Source organism: Amphibalanus amphitrite, unplaced genomic scaffold (genome assembly GCF_019059575.1).
Source record: "Amphibalanus amphitrite isolate SeventyFive unplaced genomic scaffold, NRLGWU_Aamphi_draft 001410F_arrow, whole genome shotgun sequence".
NCBI classification, from domain to species: Eukaryota; Metazoa; Arthropoda; class Thecostraca; order Balanomorpha; family Balanidae; genus Amphibalanus; species Amphibalanus amphitrite.
In genome coordinates this window covers 71,274-92,988 of record NW_024882903.1, presented here as the reverse complement: position 1 = coordinate 92,988, position 21,715 = coordinate 71,274, and the positions used below count along the sequence as shown (strand labels likewise).

The following is a 21,715-nucleotide window of genomic DNA, read 5'->3' as shown; positions in this document are numbered from 1 at the left end:
GGACAAGATTCGAACAAGACCTGCCAAGAAATTTGGCTAGTTCTTGGCGGTTAGACTGGCATCGTCTCGTTTCTGAACGTTTTTGTTGTGCGATCTGTTTTTGTTGTGCGACGTGATAGTTGGTGGGATTGCTATGTTATTTTACTTGTGGTTGTTCCTGTCCTAGCATGTTTGTTTCATGTTGGTTTCAACATTTTAATAGGAACTTTTAAATGAAAGGAAGACATGTCTTGCCCAAGCATCGTTGATGAGCTGCTAAGGAATAGTTTTGCTAGTAGAAGCTATGTTGAGAAGGTGAAAATTGTTCAGGATGGGCGGCCGAAACCAGATCTTAAGTGGGAAGCTCAGGTAAGTGGGGTGGTCAAGACACCAACTTTCCCTTGACTGTGGCTGATCTATTGAACAAAAAAGGCATACAATGCAAATTAAAAACACAATGGCATCACAAAAATAGCAATGCGGAATCACAGGTGGATCTAGGTGGATCCTAGTGATCCATTGGGGTCATGGCCCTCCTCCCAAATGTTTTGATTTTATAGTGAGGGTATCATATTTTGTATACTTCAAATTTGTATTAAACTGCATTGACAGACGAGGCATACATACCTATTCATTTTACATTTCAGTTTCACCTCTTGTTGTGTTTGATTTTGATTTAAATTGTTGTGCTGAATTGCTGCATTGGCTGTTTTAATAGTATATTTTGATGAATGTATTTGAATCAAAATTGGTGTCATTTATTTCATTTTGCTAGTTACTTGTTTGGTTGTTTTGAGTGCCTTGTGGAATGTGGAAATCATTCAGTTACTTATGACTTGATTAGTTATGCTATCCTGAATTATGTAGTCTGGTGTCAGAGTGAAATACATGGAACATGTCTAGGCTGTTTTTTTGTGGATATGCTGATGCTGATGTGCTGATTTTGATAGTCATTTATAATAATTGTTTTGCTTCACCCATGTTATGGGTGTGCAGAAAGTGAAATCTAGTCATCAAACTTCACATCACATTGTTGTTTCATGGTCAGTGTTTGGCTGCATGGGCTGTTTTTTAAATTTGGCTTTTAATATTACATTGCAATCTTTACCATGCCAACTGAACCTTTCTCTGATTCAGCATCATGCTGAGATGATGGTTCCATTTGCATTTGTCATAAAATGTAGTCTTGAAGTCTTGAAGTCTTGAATATATGGAAAAAGGCGTACTGCCTGTAACTTCCACTACTCCTTACTGATTGAGTGGGTATATGTCAGAGCTGGGTAAGGATAATCGTGGGATAATTCAAGGTCACTATGCTTTGTACTATGCTATGTACATATGATTGCATTGGATTAGATTGGTGCTTGCAGCCCATATAGCTAATTAGGTACATCTTTGCTAGGACCAGTACCTAAATGTGGCTATCTTGAAGCTTGTATCCTTAATTTGTACATTATGATTTTGGCAGTTGGTACTGCTTTATACTATTTATGAGTTTATACTATTTATGAATTAGCACCATGCATACTAATTGTGCTCTTGTAGATTGTACACTACACACCTTTGCTATATGAAAATGTACTTCCTGTTGTTGTTTTTAATATGGGTTGGAAATGGGCTTTGAATTATGGGCAATGACCTTATTTAAAGTTTGACACTTGATGCACTTAAAAAGACACCTGGGAAAGGTCTTTCCTTTGAATGCAGATGGTGCTGGTAGTGGTGGTGCTGAAGCATGAGATGTGGTGGTGGTGGTAATGGTGATGGTGATGGTGGTGATGGTGGTGGTGGTGGTTATGGGCATGGTGGTAGTGGCGGTATGATTGTGGTTGTGCATGATTTTTCCCATTTGAAGCTGGGAGTGAAGATCTGCCTTGCCTAAAAATGCGTTCTACCCCTTCCTTGTTGTATGCAGTATGGGAAAACCAAGCGGAGATTCAACCCGGAGTTCTACGAGAAGCGCGAGTGGCTGACGGCACCGGGAGAGGGAGCGCCACGCCTGCTCTGCTGGCCAAATTAGGGGCAAATTAAGCGTGGTGATAACTCCTTGGGGTACCTCGACTCCCACCTGGCCACGACAGAGTGCCTAACCGGTCACGAGGGGCTGGCGCCGCCACTGCAACGACCCTAGGGTGGTTGTAACCTCCCTGAACGATCAGTTTGTTTGCAACGACCCTAGGGACGTTACAAAATAACTGCTCGTTCCGGGACGTTGTAACGAAACTAGGGTCGTTGCAACCTCCCTAGTTAGTATGCAACGAACCTAGGGTTGTTACAAAATAACTAGGGAGTTTAAGAATTCATCGAGTCTCGTTTCACAGGAGGGCCGTCAGCAATCTTGACCAATGAAAATCATGTTCGATCTAGTTCAGTTTAAAAGAAAAGAAGAACAAAATTTGACATTCAGCTCAGGAGTACCTTTCACGACGGCCATCTAGTACACATTTTGTGCAGATAAGGTGAACATTTGGTGCAGATTTGTGCAAATTAGATGGGCATTCTTAGCCCTCGCCCTGGCAGGGCATTTTTCATAACACGGCCTGGCAGGGGGGGTCGATGCGACCCCCCCCCTCGCGATTGGCTCCTATGGCACCTAGAAACACCAAATTTGGTAGGTAGGTGGGCCCCCTGGAGTTCTCGCCCCTGTACAAATTTGGTTGCTCTAGGTCAATATTTAGCGGGTTTTGGGGGTATAAATGTAAAAATTTCGCTAAAAACAGGTCAAAAGTTTTTCGCTTATAACTTTTGATCTAATTAAGATAGAGCAAAAAAAAGCACCAGTGAACTCAGCACGTCAAGGCGCGTCGAATGATATACTTTTTAGCTTGCTTAAGTGTACTTAAAGTTTTTCTTAAATTTTAAGTAAACTTAAATTAATAAATTAAGTTCAAGTTAACCAAATTGCATCATATCGCATATCATTCGATTCGGCTGATCACCAGGAACACAATGATACCATTTTTTAAGCTCTAGCGTCATTATGTGCCAAGTTATTGGCAAAAACGTCATTTGACCTCAGTTGACCTCATTTGACCTGACCCATTGATAAGTACACCAAACAAAGAAGCACCAAGTGACCTGCTGTTAAGTACTGTGGTTTTAAAGCACAAAAGTGATAGAACGAAGCGGATATCTCCAGTATTTTCCGAATTTAGTATTTTCCCATAGGCTTAACATTACGACGTAATGACCTCTAACTGACCTCAGGTCAGTGACCTAAAAAAAAACGAACTATATGTTATACAACTCGGTGAACTTAGCACATCCTGAAAGTTTGAAGGAAATCAGTCCAAAACTGTGAGTTGGACAGGTGCAAAAAGAAAATTGAAATTTGACCATGACCTTGTACCGGTTTTTCTGACCTGGTGACCTGACCCAAGGTCACCCGGACCTGAAATTTTCAGGTCATATGTAAATAGGTTGCCCTATAGGCTGTGCTAAATTTGGCGGCGCTGCGCGCCGCCGTTTTTACGCTATCTTCGAAAAACCTTAGGGGGGGGTCGCATCGACCCCCCCTGCCAGGGCGAGGGTTAGGTGTTGTTTTTAGATGGGCATTAGATGGGCAGTTTTGTTTTAGATGGGCATTCGCCAGGAAGCCCTTCGTAAAAACGGCTATTATCCGCTCGTTTCCAGTCTTTTTGTGATTGTAAACGTTTAAACATGTGAAATGATGGTGGTCCCATGCATTATGTTGGGTGTCAAGGTCACGTGAAGGTCAGGTCAATGTCATTGACCTTAGATTACCTTAGTTCACTTCTGGGTTCATATATTTTCAGGCTAGTTTTTTGAGCTGATTTCGAATTTAACACCCATTTGAACATTAACGAAGCATTTTTGGCGCCTTCGTACCATGTCACGAAGCTGTCAGTGGTGGTTAACACCTACTATGGACAGCTAGTAAGACGCCTACTGGTTGACCTGACCTGACCTGACCCGACCTGGCCTAAAAACATCAAGACATCATCGGTGATCAAAGCTAATATGAAATTCGTGATCAGCGCCCCGAAAAAAAAAAACTCGTAACAACCTAACTCTCCAAAGTTTTAACAGGTCTCGATTTTCCAGACTTTTGAGTCACTGGCCTGACCTGGATGGTCAGCCAATAACCTAGCCCCGTCCTGTGCGTTTGCGGCTAGCAAAACACCAATAAGGGCGAGAGTTAACCCCGCAGGACCTGTTGGTTTTCTACATACGCTCCGGCCGGGGGGAGGGTTGATACGACCCCTCGTCGTTTTTCACCCCTGATGGAGTTAGAGCGTCGCGGAAAAAAACGGGCGTGTGTGCCGTTAGGAGACACAGCAACTAGCACCCGATTTTAAGGTCTCAGGTCAACCGGTGACCTCTGAGGTCAGGTCAAGTGACCCAAGACACTGGTTCGGTTTTTGATTAATAATTTCTTAAAAAAAAAAAAAACAGTCGCTTAGGGCGATTTTAGCATCAATGTGCTCGCCTTGCTTACGCGCATCGAATGGTATACTTTTTGTTCGGGTGAGGTCAACTTGAGGTGTTGACCTCGGGTCAAGGTCAGGTCAGGGACCCCTAGGTCGCGAAATTGGTCAAAGGAGGTCATGCTGCATATTATTCGATTCGGCAGGTCTTCCTGCGTCCATCGGTGGCTTAACCGTCTCGCTAGCTCAGTTTGATCGGGAGTTATTGAGGAAAAGCTCGTATGACCCTAGTGACGTCATAAATGACGTCATGCAACATCAACAATGCAAAATCGAAGCATCTAACCTTGCAAGGAGTGCATGAAATCACGATCCGTGTGCTTGCGATAGTTTGAGATCGTTCCCGGCGCCAGAATAGCAGTTTTCATTTTTCTCAATGGACTTTTAGTGGTGAGGTGACGTGACCGACCCGGACCTGACCTCATGTGATCTTTAGGAAAAATCCTAGAGGTACAAGTTGTGAGACTTCTAGAAGATGCACGTACTGTAAGTTTCATCACCCTGTAAAAGCTCCTCTGGGACTGAGGGCGTTGCGAAGTTGCGGCATCTGAGGTCCGTCCACTTATGACGTCATAGGTCAGTAGCCTGACCTGACCTGAAAATCTGGTTGGTGTCACAAGATCCGGCTTGAATCAAAGGTCAGGTATGCCTAGTTTCAGCTCTCTGTTGCTGGCGTGTTCGGAGCTATCGCGAAAAAAAAACTTGGGGGGCGAGGATAAAGCCAGGCTGGGTTGGGTAAGTTTGGGTCAAGTAGTAGGCGTCCCATCCGCACCACCTGTTTATAGCAGGTGTACCTAAACCACCAGCGACAGCTTCGTAGCAAGTTGCATTGGCATTACAACTATACCTACGTACTTCTCAAATGTCTCAACGAATGCTGAATTCGAAATAAGCTAAAAAATAAATCCCTTAAAATCGTAAAATTTGAAAGTCACCCGAATTCACCAAACGTCAATGACCTTGACCTGGCCGACAACTGACAAGGCAACTTGAAACCCATCATGATGCATGGGACAACCATCAGCTCACATGTTGGCATGTTTATATGTAATCACAATAGAAGTCTGGAAACGCAATTTTATGTGCGCTAACATAAACGGCAAATCATTTCGGTCGGCCATGGTCTCAGAAATCAGATCAAAGGTCAAAGGTCATTGGTTTCAGGATCATGAATTGTATAGAGAATGTGTAACCAGTAACGTAGATAAGTTCGAGGACACTCAAAGTTTCGTCACAATCGGCCGCTTTTAACGCGAGATAATCGCGAAAAAAAACGAGGGGTTTTATCCGGCCCGCACCCCTAAAAGTGTGAGGGATAACCCGCACACGGATAGCGACGGATATCCATCACACCTACCCCAGTAACTATATTTTCTACATGTAAGCATATTGCTGGCGATATAATGCAGCCAAAATTATCACAGTTACGTGCATTGTCCCGGGCACCACATATACTCCTGAGCTGAATGTTCAAATTTTGTTCTCCTTTTCTTTTAAACTGAACTAGCTTGAACAAGATTTTCATTGGTCAAGATTGTTGACGGCCCTCCTGTGAAACGAGACTCGATGAATTCTTAAACTCCCTAGTTATTTTGTAACAACCCTAGGTTCGTTGCATACTAACTAGGGAGGTTGCAACGACCCTAGTTTCGTTACAACGTCCCGGAACGAGCAGTTATTTTGTAACGTCCCTAGGGTCGTTGCAAACAAACTGATCGTTCAGGGAGGTTACAACCACCCTAGGGTCGTTGCAAACTAACTGAAATCGCATACTCCCTGTAACACTCTTTTTTAGCATACAATACAACATAGAAGCAGATAGGCGCAAAAGTAAAGCATACCCTGTAGCGCCCTTAGAACGACGGGAAAGACCTCGCCTGGCGGCAGAGATATAAGACTACGACACCATAAGACTGCCGCGGTGGCCCTACTGGGGTGAACGGGTCGACGGCAGGTACCCAGAAACGTTGGTTGGACGGAATGACATGACCCGGGGCTGTGTGTAACAGGACACCCCTAAGGCACAGGCCGGGGTAAGACCGTGCTGCCGGGCCAGGGGCCAGGTCAGACCGGATCGGGCCCATGGCCGTCCGGCGGTGTGCGGCCGGGTCAGGTCAGACCGGTTCAGGGCCGTGGCCGCGGCCGTCCGGCGGTGTGCGGCCGCGCGGCGCGGCGCCGTCCGATGGATCATCGGCCACCGCCATTTGTCGGTGGCCGATCGGTCAGCCGCCCAGCCGCCGCTCGACGCTGATGCACCCAATTGACTGCCGCCGGCGAGCCCGCCGCCGCCCACGGGCCCGGCAGCGGCCGGTCAGCGCCCCGCGCCAGCCGCCGACACTGATGTGATGTGATTTATGGCACGGAGAGCTATAAAACCGAACGGAGCTCTTTAGAAGCTCTGCTTTAGCCGGTCGAGTGACTCATTTATAGCAGTCAGACGGGGTCTGTCAGGGCCCACCTGACAATGCTGACAGCCAAACTGCGGTGGATGCGGAGCAGCTGATCACTGGAGGACACGTGATCGGTTCGTGGAGTGTGGCGTCCCATACCCGCTACACTGGTGACACGGTACCAGCCACCTAGTCTGGTGGTAGGTACCCTCGCCGTTGGTAAAGATTATCCCCTTCTCCCCGGCACTTCCTCCGACATGAGATTCTTTCTATTGAGACTATCCTCGTCAGATAGTCACTGAAAGCCCACTGACACACGGCCACTCACCTCTGGCGGATCCTTCGTAAGGTCGAGCTCCTCCCGGCAATTCTTCCTCTGTTGAGGTGTTCAATGACGGGTTACCGCCCAACCTGGAACGAAATGCAAAACTCATCAACTTTTTATATATGCCGCAATTATCGCCTACACCGAAATGAAATGCGAAACGTATAGCAGTCTAGTAATAAAAAACGCACAGAAATCTGCTCAAAAAGACAACTGAAACAATAGCAAAAGTGTCACCGTTCACTAACGGGTGTCTACTAAATAATGAGAAAATTTCTAAGGAGTTGATACGCACCTTTAATGGTAGCACATGATATGCATAATTCACATGATGAAAGACCAATCTTACTTACTCAGCACTTAGTTACTCAGCATTTTAAATCCGCTCATTTTTAACGCCAGGACATTTCCACCAGACCCACACACACACACACACACACACTGCTCCCCACACCCCATCAGCCGTCATCCACCTCAGCCCCAGACGCACCTCTGTGCCCCTCCCCACGCTGACATGGAGACGGGCCTCTATCTGTCGGTACCGCCCAGGTTCTAACCGTCCCTCCCCTCCCCGCCACCGGTCCGGGCAGTAGCGCTCCGAGTCGTCCGACAGACCGGCCGACCGTTAGTCGGAACGGCCGGCGGGGGAGCGATCCACCGCGGCAGACAGCGGTACAGCAGCGGTCCGAGACCGGTCCGACAGCGGCCAGTCGGTGCTTGCACGGCTCCGGCGGACTAACAGGGGACGGACTGGGCTGGGATAACACAGAGTCCACAGCACACAGCGGCTCTGACACCGCACATAGAGTCCACACAGCACGCAGCGGCTGTGACACCGCACACAGAGTCCATAGCACACGGCGGCTCTGACACCACGCTGGAACAACAAAGAGTCCACCGCACACAGAGTTCACAGCACGTAGCGACTCTGACACCGCGCTGGGATTTGTCGATCGAGGTAGGACTGGCAGCAAACAAAGCTAACCAAGAAACATAGCGGTCTGCGCCACCGACGGAGCCACGACAAAAGCGGACAAGGGCTTTGAGCACCACAAACAGCAACGTGCTCACCACAAAAGGAAAACTGTCAACTCCTCGAGCACACTTGCTAGAATGTACAAACATGGAGAGGAATCTCAGTGGCATCAATTGAAACAGCGCTCCTGTCAGCCGCCTGGGCACTGGGCAGTCTTGCCAAACTCGTATTGAGCCCCGTCTAGCCTGATGTAGGCATCTATTACATTTCCCAGCCACCGCCACCCACACCGTGAGGGAGGGGGAGGGGGACGGGGCCCACACCGTGGCGCGGTCGCTCACCAGCTCTCACATACGTCCATGATGCCCATGGATTCGAGCTGGAACAGCGTGGCCTGCGCCTCCTCCACGTAGATCGAGTCGGGCCCGGCGCCGGCCGCCGGCCTGCAGACGTGGGTCAGCCGTCAGTCACATTGGGTCAGCCGTCAGTCACAATGGGTCAGCCGTCAGTCACATTGGGTCAGCCGTCAGTCACATTACAGTAACAACCCCTCACAGCGTAACAGTTACATAGCAAAAAAACAAGAGCCGCAGGCATCAGATCCGCCGGATTAGTGGCATTCTGGGTACCGGATCTGCCTGTATCAGCGCCGGCAGATTGGCAACATTCTGGGAATACATGTAACAGAGTCGACAGACCAGATACTTTTTGAGCCGCTGACCTCAGCCAAGGGCGGTGGCTCAAATATATCACTGTCTCCAAGTGGGCCGGATCTGGCTGGGGTCGGAGCTAAGCTCACGGCATTTAGAGAGGTTAGATTGGATCCCCGCCCTGCCCACTCACTGTACGGTGCAGGCGCCTGACTCGAGTAGAACCGCCAGCAGCGCGTGCTTCTGTAACAGACAGCGGAGAGGCACCGTGAAATGGTCGCCACCGACTCAGGGGCGACACCGTGCCGCGCACTAAACAGCGCAGCAAACGGCAGAGGCAGAGCCGGCGTGAAATGACGGCAGACGCCCAGAGGTCACCCAGTCCGCCGCCCAGAACAGCACGGCGGGGCAGCGGGGCAGCCAGCGTGAAACGACGGCAGAGGTCCAGGTCACAACGTCCGCCACCCGGTACAACACAGTAATCCCAGAGATATAGACAGCGAGAAATACAGGCCGGCAGCACCGGCCACTACCCAGGGTGGTATCCAGAATCCACTGCCGCAGTCCGCCGCCCGGTACAGCACGGCAATCGACGGCGAGACAGACACCGAACTGACGGAGACAGGACCGACGTACACATACAGCAGCACACAGCGGCAGACCAGAAGCCAGATATTCAGTTGGATGCGTTTGCGTACAGTACGCCAGCACGACAGTCGGTGCCTCTAAATAACATACTGCAATCGAGGTAGTCTGTCACAAATTCCACACTGCAAGCATATACATCATTTAAAGCAGCTGTTATGCGCGAAGCAGAGTGTGTAGTCCCGATGACACGGGTCGGCACTGGCCGACCGACCGACCGGCCGATCACACAATCACATTAGCCGGGGCGCTGCAAATTTCATCAGCAGCTATATCGGCGATCGGTTCCCAGTAACATGCTCCAGTCCTGGGTCGATTTGATGGCTGCGTACTACCATGGACATGAGCAATGTCAATGCGAACATCATCAACGGAGTACGGTAGTGCATCAAAATGACGCCGAATCAGGCTGGTCACGGGGAGCTATGGGCTATTAATTGAATATGGCCTCACTCAGTAGTAGCTTGGAATATCACCTAGTACTTAATCATGCAAGTGCTCGAAACTATCACTGGATTTTCATTAGCAAATATAAATGTAAAGAGCAAATCAAACAATAAGCATGATTCGATAAAGAGAAAGAGAACAAACTCAGGACAATCACACATCTGAGGCCAATTTTATCAACAGAAAAATAGCCGCCTGCCGGAATTTTTTCCTTTAAGACCGCTTCACTTACGGAGCGTAAAAGGTAGAGCCCTATCCGCTTACGTGTGCATCGCGTTTACGCTCCGTATGTGAAGCGGTCTTAAGCCCAAAAAATTCCGGCAGGCGGCTATTTTTCTGTTGGTAAAACTGGCCTCTGGTTATTTGAAAGATCGCAAGTTTTGTAAAACCTAAAGTCGACGAAACACCTGAGAAAAGGCATGGACGACAAACAATTTCAGCCCTCCTCTACCTACCGCCCCGACCACCAGCACGTAGCAGCCCCACCTGCTGTGCCCCTCCTTACCGCCCCGACCACCAGCAGGTACCGGCCCACCTGCTGTACTCCCTCCCCCTCTCCCTCCTTACCGCCCCGACCACCAGCAGGTAGCAGCCCCACCTGCTGTGCCCCTCCTTACCGCCCCGACCACCAGCAGGTAGCAGCCCCACCTGCTGTACTCCCTCCCCCTCTCCCTCCTTACCGCCCCGACCACCAGCAGGTAGCAGCCCCACCTGCTGTACTCCCTCCCCCTCTCCCTCCTTACCGCCCCGACCACCAGCACGTAGCAGCCCCACCTGCTGTGCCCCTCCTTACCGCCCCGACCACCAGCAGGTACCGGCCCACCTGCTGTACTCCCTCCCCCCTCTCCCTCCTTACCGCCCCGACCACCAGCAGGTAGCAGCCCCACCTGCTGTGCCCCTCCTTACCGCCCCGACCACCAGCAGGTAGCAGCCCCACCTGCTGTACTCCCTCCCCCTCTCCCTCCTTACCGCCCCGACCACCAGCAGGTAGCAGCCCCACCTGCTGTACTCCCTCCCCCTCTCCCTCCTTACCGCCCCGACCACCAGCAGGTAGCAGCCCCACCTGCTGTGCCCTCTTCGTCCTTACCGCCCCGACCACCAGCAGGTAGCAGCCCCACCTGCTGTGCCCTCTTCGTCCTTACCGCCCCGACCACCAGCAGGTAGCAGCCCCACCTGCTGTGCCCCTCCTTACCGCCCCGACCACCAGCAGGTAGCGGCCCACCTGCTGTACTCCCTCCCCCCTCTCCCTCCTTACCGCCCCGACCACCAGCAGGTAGCAGCCCCACCTGCTGTGCCCTCTTCGTCCTTACCGCCCCGACCACCAGCAGGTACCGGTCCACCTGCTGTGCCCCCCCCCCCACCCTCCTTACCGCCCCGACCACCAGCAGGTAGCGGTCCTTACCACCCCCTGTGCTGTACTTTGCCCCTCCTTACCGCCCCGACCACCAGCAGGTATCGGCCCACCTGCTGTCCCCCCCCCTCCTTACCGCCCCGACCACCAGCAGGTAGCAGCCCCACCTGCTGTACTCCCTCCCCCCTCTCCCTCCTTACCGCCCCGACCACCAGCAGGTAGCAGCCCCACCTGCTGTGCCCCTCCTTACCGCCCCGACCACCAGCAGGTAGCGGCCCACCTGCTGCCCCCTCCCCCCACCCCCTCCTTACCGCCCCGACCACCAGCAGGTAGCAGTCCAGCTGCTCGCTGCTGTAGTTGTCTCCGGCGGCAGTGTCTGCTCCGGCCGGCCCTGGAGCAGGCTCGGCCGCCGGGGCCGGGGTGGTGCCCGCAGACGCCCGCCGGTACGGTCTCCACAGCACCAGCTGACGCCAGCGACCGCGGCGGGTCCGCTCCAGTAGCTGCCGGTGTCGCAGCACCAGGTGTACCGAGGCCTGGTCCTCGACCGGTAGGTGCGAGCACACCAGGTAACCCTGCCGAGACGGGAGGGACAGTCTGTCAGACAGTACCAGGTGGACAGAGGCCTGGTCCTCGACCGGTAGGTGAGAGCACACCAGGTAACCCTGCGGGGAGGGAAGGGAGGGACAGTCTGTCAGACAGCACCAGGTGGACAGAGGCCTGTTCCTCGACCGGTAGGTGCGAGCACACCAGGTAACCCTGCCGAGAAGGGAGGGACAGTCTGTCAGACAGCACCAGGTGGACAGAGGCCTGGTCCTCGACCGGTAGGTGAGAGCACACCAGGTAACCCTGCGGGGAGGGAAGGGAGGGACAGTCTGTCAGACAGCACCAGGTGGACAGAGGCCTGGTCCTCGACCGGCAGGTGCGAGCACACCAGGTAACCCTGCCGAGAAGGGAGGGACAGTCTGTCAGACAGCACCAGGTGGACCGAGGCCTGGTCCTCGACCGGCAGGTGAGAGCACACCAGATAACCCTGCCGAGACGGGAGGGACAGTCTGTCAGACAGCACCAGGTGGACAGAGGCCTGGTCCTCGACCGGCAGGTGCGAGCACACCAGGTAACCCTGCCGAGACGGGAGGGGGGGGGACAGTCTGTCAGACAGCACCAGGTGGACAGAGGCCTGGTCCTCGACCGGCAGGTGCGAGCACACCAGGTAACCCTGCCGAGACGGGAGGGGGGGGGACAGTCTGTCAGACAGCACCAGGTGGACAGAGGCCTGGTCCTCGACCGGCAGGTGAGAGCACACCAGGTAACCCTGCCGAGACGGGAGGGACAGTCTGTCAGACAGTACCAGGTGGACAGAGGCCTGGTCCTCGACCGGCAGGTGAGAGCACACCAGGTAACCCTGCCGAGACGGGAGGGGAGGGACAGTCTGTCAGACAGCACCAGGTGGACAGAGGCCTGGTCCTCGACCGGCAGGTGAGAGCACACCAGATAACCCTGCCGAGACGGGAGGGACAGTCTGTCAGACAGCACCAGGTGGACAGAGGCCTGGTCCTCGACCGGCAGGTGAGAGCACACCAGGTAACCCTGCCGAGACGGGAGGGAGGGACAGTCTGTCAGACAGTACCAGGTGGACCGAGGCCTCGACAAGGAGGGGCGGAGCGGGGGCAGGGAGGGGCGGAGCACTCACCCTGTAACTCGGTCAGGACAGAGGGCTGGAGCGGTTACCAGGTATCCCGGCAAGGTTAGCGCGGGGAGAGCCCCGGCCCTATTGAGCGGTTCTAGCGAGCACCAACAGACGCTGGCCCAGTCACCTTAGCGTCAAGTTCATGACCGCCCCGGGAGGCACACGCGGCTGGTAGCGGTCTCTCAGTTACGCCGGCCGCTGCCGTAACGACTCTGGAATGGGACAGCCTCCGACTGACCGGGGCGGCCGAACAAACGACTGGTCAGCTCCCAAAGGGCCGCGACTGGCTAAAGGTGAGGATTGTACCGCCACGGTCAGCTGCTTATGGTGGTCAGAAATAGCACAAGGATAGCGCTTTGACTCGAGGTCAGGAAATTACACCTGAGTCAACTGAGAAAACATTATAAAGGTGACGCTCACGTTCAGATTCCACGTTGCCGCTGGGTCACACAAGGTTCAGGGGTGTCGCGGAACTAGTGCCCAAAGCTGAGCCCTGTAGGCGCCAGTGAGGCGCAAACCACGCTCACCAACTGAACTAAGGATTAGTAGTGCCCACAACTGACTGAGCCAATGACTCTGAAACCGAGTCATGAGCCGCGCTCACCCACAGAACCGGACTCTGTCGAGCGGAAGCCGGTAAATCCCTGATCTGATCTCAGTGCTTCATCCCGTCACGCGGCTCGGTGCTCTATCCTGTCACGCGGCTCAGACTAAATAAAACGCTCCATCAGCCACGCAGCGCGACCATCAGCCACCACGATCTGTCTGCCAGGCAGCTGCCGCCGCACCAACCCCGGACCATCCATATCGACACCGCATCTCGGCGGGGTGGGGCGCTGCACGGGGCGGGGTGGCAGCGGGGGCAGGCAGGGGTGAGGGACATCAGTAACAGCGGCCCACAGTCGGAGACACTCGTATTTCACTAGGCCTACGCCTCGACCTGCGACCATGTGTGAGCTCCTGTTCCAGCTACTGAGGTCTCACCTTGTAGTAGAGGGCCGAGCCGCGCAGCAGATAGAGCCGCTCCAGGCCGTAAAAGTCCTCCGACTGCGGGACAGACGCACACACACATACTGTCAGTTGCCAGCGGTGATACGGCTCGACACAAAGACGGCTGCCACACAGCCTAATTAGCAGCCCCAAAGGAGGCTCTGAAAGTACGGCGCGTGCCGCCGCCGCCTGGGGCGACGAAACGTCGCCGTATGTTAGCCGCGGACAGCCTAAACCTGCCACAACACGGCTCGAGCCCAACCACGCCGCACCGCACGGAAATGAGACGGCTGGCGGGCTAAGCACAAATAAAAAACGGCGTCTTGACGCAAACATTAACATCAAGTCTGACTCATCACGAAATAATACAGGCTTCATAAAGTTAGCGTCATATCGTCTAGCTTGAAAGGAAGTGTATATCAATTAGGTATGCACAAAACATTACTTTGTAAGGGACTGCAATGAGAATTGGGGAGTGGGGACATCACGCACACAAGTCTAACCACTGGCCTGAAGTCAGGTCTGACCAAACACTACCTACCTAATGGTTATAAAAAAAGGTTTCCTTATTTATTCGGCGCCCTTATAGGCAGCTCTCGAAACAAGCTGCGGCGTCATCTGCGTCATAAGCATATGATATTTGACGGTATATTTCAACGCGATGTTTTTTCGTAGTTCGTGTTGGTTGTTCCGTGGCCCGGCCGGTGCACCATCCTCCTCCCCAAAGTTACCCACCTCCTCTCCAAAGTCACCCACCTCCTCTCCAGTTACCCACCTCCTCTCCAAAGTCGCCCGACTCCAGCTCCGTCAGACTGTCTTCAATCAACACCTGCGGACACAAGAGTAACGGTCAGATTACCAGACTGACTCTCATCGGTACCTGCCGACAGCAGTCACATTCGCTCTGGAATTCCGACATCCAGCGGCCGTCCACAGACCACTGCCGTCGTCCCCTCCGCCCCCCCCCCCCCCACACACACACCTAATCCCACGCGGTGATTCCCCGGTGACCCCGAGTACGACTCGAACCGACTCCAACTCGTTATGGTCGGCCGGGTAGTAACGGTGCCGATAAAACGCACCTCCGATATCCCCAATACGGCTGGCGGGCGGCCACAGCACGGCGGCGGCTACCGCCAGAGTCCCCACTAACGACGCCGGCCGGCCGTACCACTCCAACCCCATCGGGCTCATATACTGCACTTCAGACGGCTTACCGGGCGCCTCAAACGACACAAACTAGACCACCCGGCCCAGAATATCCTATGATGGATTCACCTGTCTAGGGTCGGGCTGTAAGCAGCTTACAGCGCACAGCACTCCAATGTCACCGCGATGCATGTCGACACATCACGTATCACGGACAACTCCTTAGCAGATGGCGCCGCCGATAGCCGTAATGAGCAGCAGAGCGCTAACGATAGTCAGTTCGGGCGGCCACCCCTGCCTGTCTGCCCGGCCGTCGCGGGCCGTATCGCGCCGGCAGAGCGGAACATTCAGACACCGTAAAATCTCCCGGGGCCGCAGCCAATCTGCCGCTCCACTCTGGGCCGACTTTTACACCCACATCAAACGCACCGCGAGCTGGCGGCCGTCACTTCAGCTGGAGCGTCGGCTCCCAGCCCACCTCTGCCGGCGCCGGTCATTCTGCCGCCCTCGCCGGCACAACGGGCCGCTGATGTAAGTCCCTCGCGTGTGGCACCTAATTGAGCTTAAGCCTCGCGGTAAAAAGACGATGATGATGATGAGCGAGGGTTTTTGGACGGAGAAGAGGCTCGATGTTCTTACAAGAGGGAGACAATGACTTACGAAAATGAGAAAGCGATCTTCACGGAAAAGAGGTCCTCCATCCTGTATCCACAAGTCGCGATAGAGCCTATCCTGCATCTACTAAGGTAGCACAGAGGGAACTGGTGTTCCCCGTCCGTATCACCACTGAATTATGTCGGACGTTCCGAACCTCAGAGAGGCTCGCCGCTCTCGGCGGCGCGGTGGAGCGCCACTGGCGCGGCGCGTCTGCCGCCGCCTCTGACGGCGACACCCGGACCGTCACACGGCGCCGCCAATTAAAGCAGCGCCGCCGGCGGTGGCGAGACTAAAGAGAACGGAGCGGCTGCTGCTGGCGGCCCGGGCGGCTCGGGGTGGTATAATCACCGCCGGTCAGAGGGACAGAGACACACTCCACAACGGAGAGAGAGGAGAGAGAGGGAGAGAGAGAGAGAGAGAGAGAGAGAGAGAGAGAGAGAGAGAGAGAGAGAGAGAGAGAGAGAGAGAGAGAGAGAGAGAGAGAGAGAGAGAGAGAGAGAGAGAGAGAGAGAGAGAGAGAGAGAGAGACAGAGAGAGAGACCGCCGTCTCCGGACATGAAAAAACTACATATCTGTGGACTAACCATATCATAACATCCACATAAAATCCGTCTGTAGACCGACCACAGAAGTGCTCTGGTATGATTACTGGCTTCATTATGGACACTGAAGCGTCCACCTCCCCTCCGTCTACCAGCAATGACGCCAGCACGGCGCCAATATAGCCCCCTGACGCCACCACAGCGTCCACCGCCAGCCAGTCCCCGGCGGGCGCCGCCGAGGTCCATCCTATTGGCACGCGATTACCAAAGCCATTACCATACCAATAAGGGGAGATCCTTCATTCAGCGCCGCTATTTTATTCGGCGCAGAAGGCAGCGAAAACAATGGACTGAAGGAATGCTGATGAAAGAGAAGATGAAGAAAATGGAAAGCGGGTGGCGAAGAAAATATCTACGATGTGGCACATAAAAACGAGCTGGTTGTCCAACAGCCTCAAGCAAAATGACTTGGCCTTATGAAATGAGGGTACGGTAACACAATAAAACTGTGCGGCAGTGGACAGCATCAACAGTAAGCACCTAACCGGAAAGAGGGTTACTATACGGAGTACGGACGTCAGACAGCTGCACTATTTCACACACGCACAATTTCATCCCTCCACACCGCACAGGCTCACAGCAGCTTGGTCATAGCAGCGTAAACTTAATGCCATTCCGCGAGTTGGCACAGCTATTAGCGGTCGGACGAAATTAGAGCTCCAGACTCCATAAATCCATTAGACACCAGTTGGCGGGCCGGCAGTGGCACTCGGCAGCCGCAGCCCAGCTACCGTTACTGTCCCTGTCACCAGCCGCCACAGAACCGTGCAGTCGGCACGCTCTGCTCAACCGGCCGCCGTACGAGGCAGGACACGGCCAGCGGCCCAACGACAGAATACGACAGAATATGGGCCGAGCTGGAGTGATCCCAGTAGCAGATTCGAGATCCGCAAAGCCTTGGATATGCAATGTGGATCGTGGAAAGTAAACGTAATATCATGAAATGAGGAAACGACAAACCCTTTGTCCACTCCGGTCAACAAGGCACAGTTAGCACACGAACACGATCGGCTGGCACGATGGGCGCCCTTCACAGCCGAGCCCCACTTCCACAACACCGGAGATAGCCTCAAACTTAAACACGATCTCCATGCATACTTCAGCGAGCACGGCCATCATCGGAACTATCTCGATCGATTCACCAGAATATAATAATGAAACCTAGCCCTCTGCTCTGTCGAGAGAAGCGCCATTTCCAAAACCCGCCACTTCTCAGAACCGATGAGCTATCAGCACCTGGCCAGGCCGGGTCGGCGAATATCACACGGATTCCTTGTCAGCTGAATTAGCAGATAGCACAATTTGCCGGGACTCTTTCCCCATCACCTCAGTTAGCAGGCATCACAATTTGCTGGGAATCCTTCCCCGTAAGGCACGTTTTTAAACATCACACTCGGTTACCGGGTCATAGCTGGCCGGACTTTATTGTGTCCAAGTCGGTATGGAATCCTAGCTGGGTTGGCTACAAGTGAGCAGTCTGTGACGCAGATGGAGCCAAATGGCAGTCTGTGACGCAGACACAATGACCAATGACCAACGACCATGAGCTGGGTACGGCCCTGATGGTGAGAAACGACCGCCGGGTCCAATATGCACCTAACCTGGATTTCCCGCCAATGAAGATGGATGATAATCTGAGCGGCCGTCAGGGAGTCCATCTAAACAGGTGGAAATTGAAATGCGCGTCGCCATATGTTGCCGGTAAGGTCAGACAGGACGGCAGGGCAGCAGCCGGCCTGGGTCGGCGCGGCGCACGCAGCCACTGCCACAAAGGAAGGCTCGGCCGGCCGGGCGCCGCAGCGCCGTCAATTGCGCTCGTTTGCGGCTGGCGCCGAGTAATTAGTGTCTGCCGGCAGCGGCGCGTCTTGTTACGCCCGGAAACGCGCCGCGTGCGGCCGGAGATGGTCTGAGGCGGCCGCCACTGGCGGAGTGGCGCCGGCGTACACGATCGGGGCACTAATGAACGAAGGAGGCGCCGCGCCCGCCCGCAGCAGAGGTGCCCGGCTCCACTACAGTGGAACAGGCGGCCCCACCGCGAGCACGGAGCGCACAGGGTCGATCCCGCCCGGCTTATCGAGCGCACAATGATGGATTAAAAGCGATGGAGCGGTGACACACAAAAAGGAGTTTGCCAACAGCGTTCGGCCAAACACCGGATCACGCTTCAGTCCAAACTTTGAGCGCACTACAATCCAAACTTTTTGCGCATTACAACGGCGAAAAAATACCGACGCCATTCAGCAGAATTGGAATGGTTCCACATCAGCCCGACGAACTTCTAAATCTCATCTACATGAATATATAAATATATCTTTTCGATATTCCTCCCTAACATTCACACCTTCAACCACACACAAAAGCATCAATCCATCGTTAGCCCGTGCACCCCTGGCCCTTATATGCGGATTGTGGACCCCCTAACGCGCTCGTATGGCTCCTTCCAGTACCGACCCACACGTAAGCCCCCTCCGATGCTGAACCCAACTGCACGTGTGTCATTCCCACCCTTGGCCTACACGTGGTCCACCTCCCTCTCCTGACCCACATGTGTGACCTCTCCGGTACCGACCTGCACACGTGGCCCATCCCGACTGACCCTCACGTGTGGCCTCCTCTCTCGCGACTATCACGTGTGGCCCCTCCCCCGATCCTGACCTGGACGTGTCGCGGCAGATGCACGGTGTGGGCTGCAGCCAACAGCCGTGACCCCGCCCCCTGACCTCTCCTGACCTGAACGTGCCGCGGCAGATGCACGGTGTGCGCGGCGGTCCCCTCCCTCTCCTGACCCCCTCTCCCTCCTGACCTGAACGTGCCGCGGCAGATGGACGGTGTGCGCGGCGGCCCCCTCCCCCTCCTGACCTGGACGTGCCGCGGCAGATGGACGGTGTGCGCGGCGGCCAGCAGCCGGTCCAGACCGCCGGCCGGCCGCTGCGGCCGCGCGCCGCGCGCGCCGGCCAGCAGCTCGGGCGTCAGCAGCGCCTGCTGAAACACCAGCGCCAGCAGGTGGTCCACGTAGGGCCGCTGCGACCGCTCCCGGAGCGCGCTGAAACCGGGCGGTACGGCGGAGTCATCAGCCCGTGCTGCCAACCGTCTACAAACGCCGGGTCACGCCGGCTAACGGCTCCCCGGGCGGCGCAATGAGTCCGAGAGATGCACGCATTGAGACAACGAGACGGCGGGGACGGCGGCGGCGTCTGCTGAGCTCCTGGAGACGGACCGATTATGGCAGAGTCGGGGACGGCGAGCGTTGGGCTGGGATTCGGAGTTCGGATTGACACTGAGGGCGCGGGCAGGTGAACGCTGGACTGGTTAGGGTTTAGAGCGAGTAACATAAATGGTACCCAGGTATTGATCTAAAGCTCTGAATATTGTGTTGTAAATCAACCATTTTGGAATCCAATAAAGCCTGTGAGCAAGATGGATTGCGGCGCTAAATCATGTAGCTATTGCTGGCATGTGCAGCAAGCTGGCTCTAATCGTGACGAATTGCTTCATTTAAACACGCAAACAAGCATATTGCATTTCCGTGCTTTTGACTCATGGACATGCCTTGTTGCACAATAACGAAAATCTCCACAATAACCCCTCCCCCACACACACACACATATACACTACACATCGGTAAAACACGGGCAGGTGCGGTGTCACTCTCACAGAAGTACACACCGGCCCCGGCCCCAGGTGAGCTGACCGTCCCGACCTCTGTCCGACCCGGCTCAACACTCATGACACTCATTGCTCAACGCTCATTAACACTCATTGACCGGACCGAGCGGCCCGACTGGAGGCGGCGGCCGGGCCGAGCTGTCGCCGCGAACAATCAGCCATTAACGGGCCGGTCCCAATGGCCGCCGGAACACGGCCGATGACGTAATTACCGGCAGCCAAATGATGTCGTTAGAGCCGGTCGATGACGTCATTACCGGTGCCCCAATATCGCCCGCCGCCCGGTAGGTATTCCGAACAGGCCCCGAGCCACCACCGGATTTACTGTGAGAGCGCGGCGCGAATCCCAACCAGCCCAGAACCAGTGGGCACGATAAAACTCTTTGAAGACCAGCGAGCCGCCAAACCAAATCATATTCCGACCACGTGAGATACGGAACGGACTGAGAATCCGCATAACAAACTTGGCGCATCAATAAATGGCGTCTGTCTGTGGCGGAGGGACTCTCGCTGACATTGCCACCTGACGCCGCGGGACGGCTGGATGACCACGGACAGGGGAGCTGAGCCAGGCTGCAGCGTGTGCCGCACTGCTGGTGAACTGTCCGCTCCCAGAGCCGGGACGCGTCCCATCCACAGAGCGCGGATATCAGTCAGCGATACCCGGCCCTGCAGGTGAGCTGGCCGGGTCTGGGCGTGATACGGCGCGGCGGAACAGCCCCTTAGCTACACCAACGGACCATTCACAACATATGAGGAAAGTGTGTCCAGAATGTCCAGCTCCAAATACTCCCAGAAAGTTCATTTTAGTCTGACATACGAGTAAAATAACATGAGATCCAGCCTATCTAATTAAGGGCAGAATGGGCTCGGCTCATATATTCGGACAGCCAAGCCAAGTTCATAAAATAATGATCCAATTACAGCAGCAAATGGATAATTAGCTTGCATTATCATTTACCATATTAATCAGTGTCGCCGAAGCTGATTAATTTGCAGGGAGCAGCGCGGGAAGCCACAATCAATGCGCTAACTCGCCAGGCGACAGCAATTCACAACATGCAGCGCATCCGACAAAAACAACGTTAATCCAGCACGTGGTGCTTCCAAAAAAGTCGATGGATGCAATAAAACTCAGAATAAGTCATATAGATAGCAACATCTATATAATGACGAGCGCTATGTTTAGCAAGCTTACATAAGTAGGTCATGATGTCACACATCATCCCCCGGTGACGTGTTGATTCAATTATAAGGAGTGCCATCCATTGCCGTACTACACTGCAGCACTGTATTGCCGAGCTCTGTGTTGCCGATAACATCCATTCATAACGACCCGCTGCACTGTGCCGGCTGTAAGCCCGGGCGGCAGAGCGGCCTATCACGTGCCGGGGTGAGGGGTCATACCGCGTCCCCAGGTCATCGCCCGAGCTGGCCGGCTACTAAACGGGCACACCTCCGGCGGGAGAGAGGGCGCCGGGGACGGGAGTTATAGGGAGAGGGGACAGCAGTGACCGGGGACTGGAGATACAGGGAGGGGACTGGGAATACGAGAGGGGTCACCGCCCGGTAGCCTGGGACTGGTGCTGATTGACCGGGGAGGGATGACGGCTGACTCGAGGACTGAGGTGGCCACAGGAGTGGGCGCGGCAGTGACCCTCGCTCCTGGCACTCGGTGTTTGCTACACTCAAACCGTATGGCCAGACATAATAGAATTTGAGCCACCATCGACCTAAACAAGCTCATAACTAT

The 21,715-nt window shown here is 54.3% G+C and overlaps 1 protein-coding gene across 1 annotated transcript in view; it reads right to left on the bottom strand.

Annotated features, from left to right (window-relative positions):
• Window positions 1-21,715, bottom strand: part of LOC122372864 (protein inturned-like) — an 83,633-nt gene that overhangs the window by 8,557 nt on the left and 53,361 nt on the right. Inside the window, exons 10-16 of the mRNA XM_043350515.1 lie at window positions 19,156-19,339; window positions 14,664-14,717; window positions 13,883-13,945; window positions 11,523-11,783; window positions 8,962-9,011; window positions 8,460-8,561; window positions 7,146-7,228 (exon numbers count right to left, since the gene is read on the bottom strand). Coding sequence (XP_043206450.1) covers window positions 7,146-7,228; window positions 8,460-8,561; window positions 8,962-9,011; window positions 11,523-11,783; window positions 13,883-13,945; window positions 14,664-14,717; window positions 19,156-19,339 — 797 coding nt within the window. The remainder of the gene's footprint in view (window positions 1-7,145; window positions 7,229-8,459; window positions 8,562-8,961; window positions 9,012-11,522; window positions 11,784-13,882; window positions 13,946-14,663; window positions 14,718-19,155; window positions 19,340-21,715) is intronic.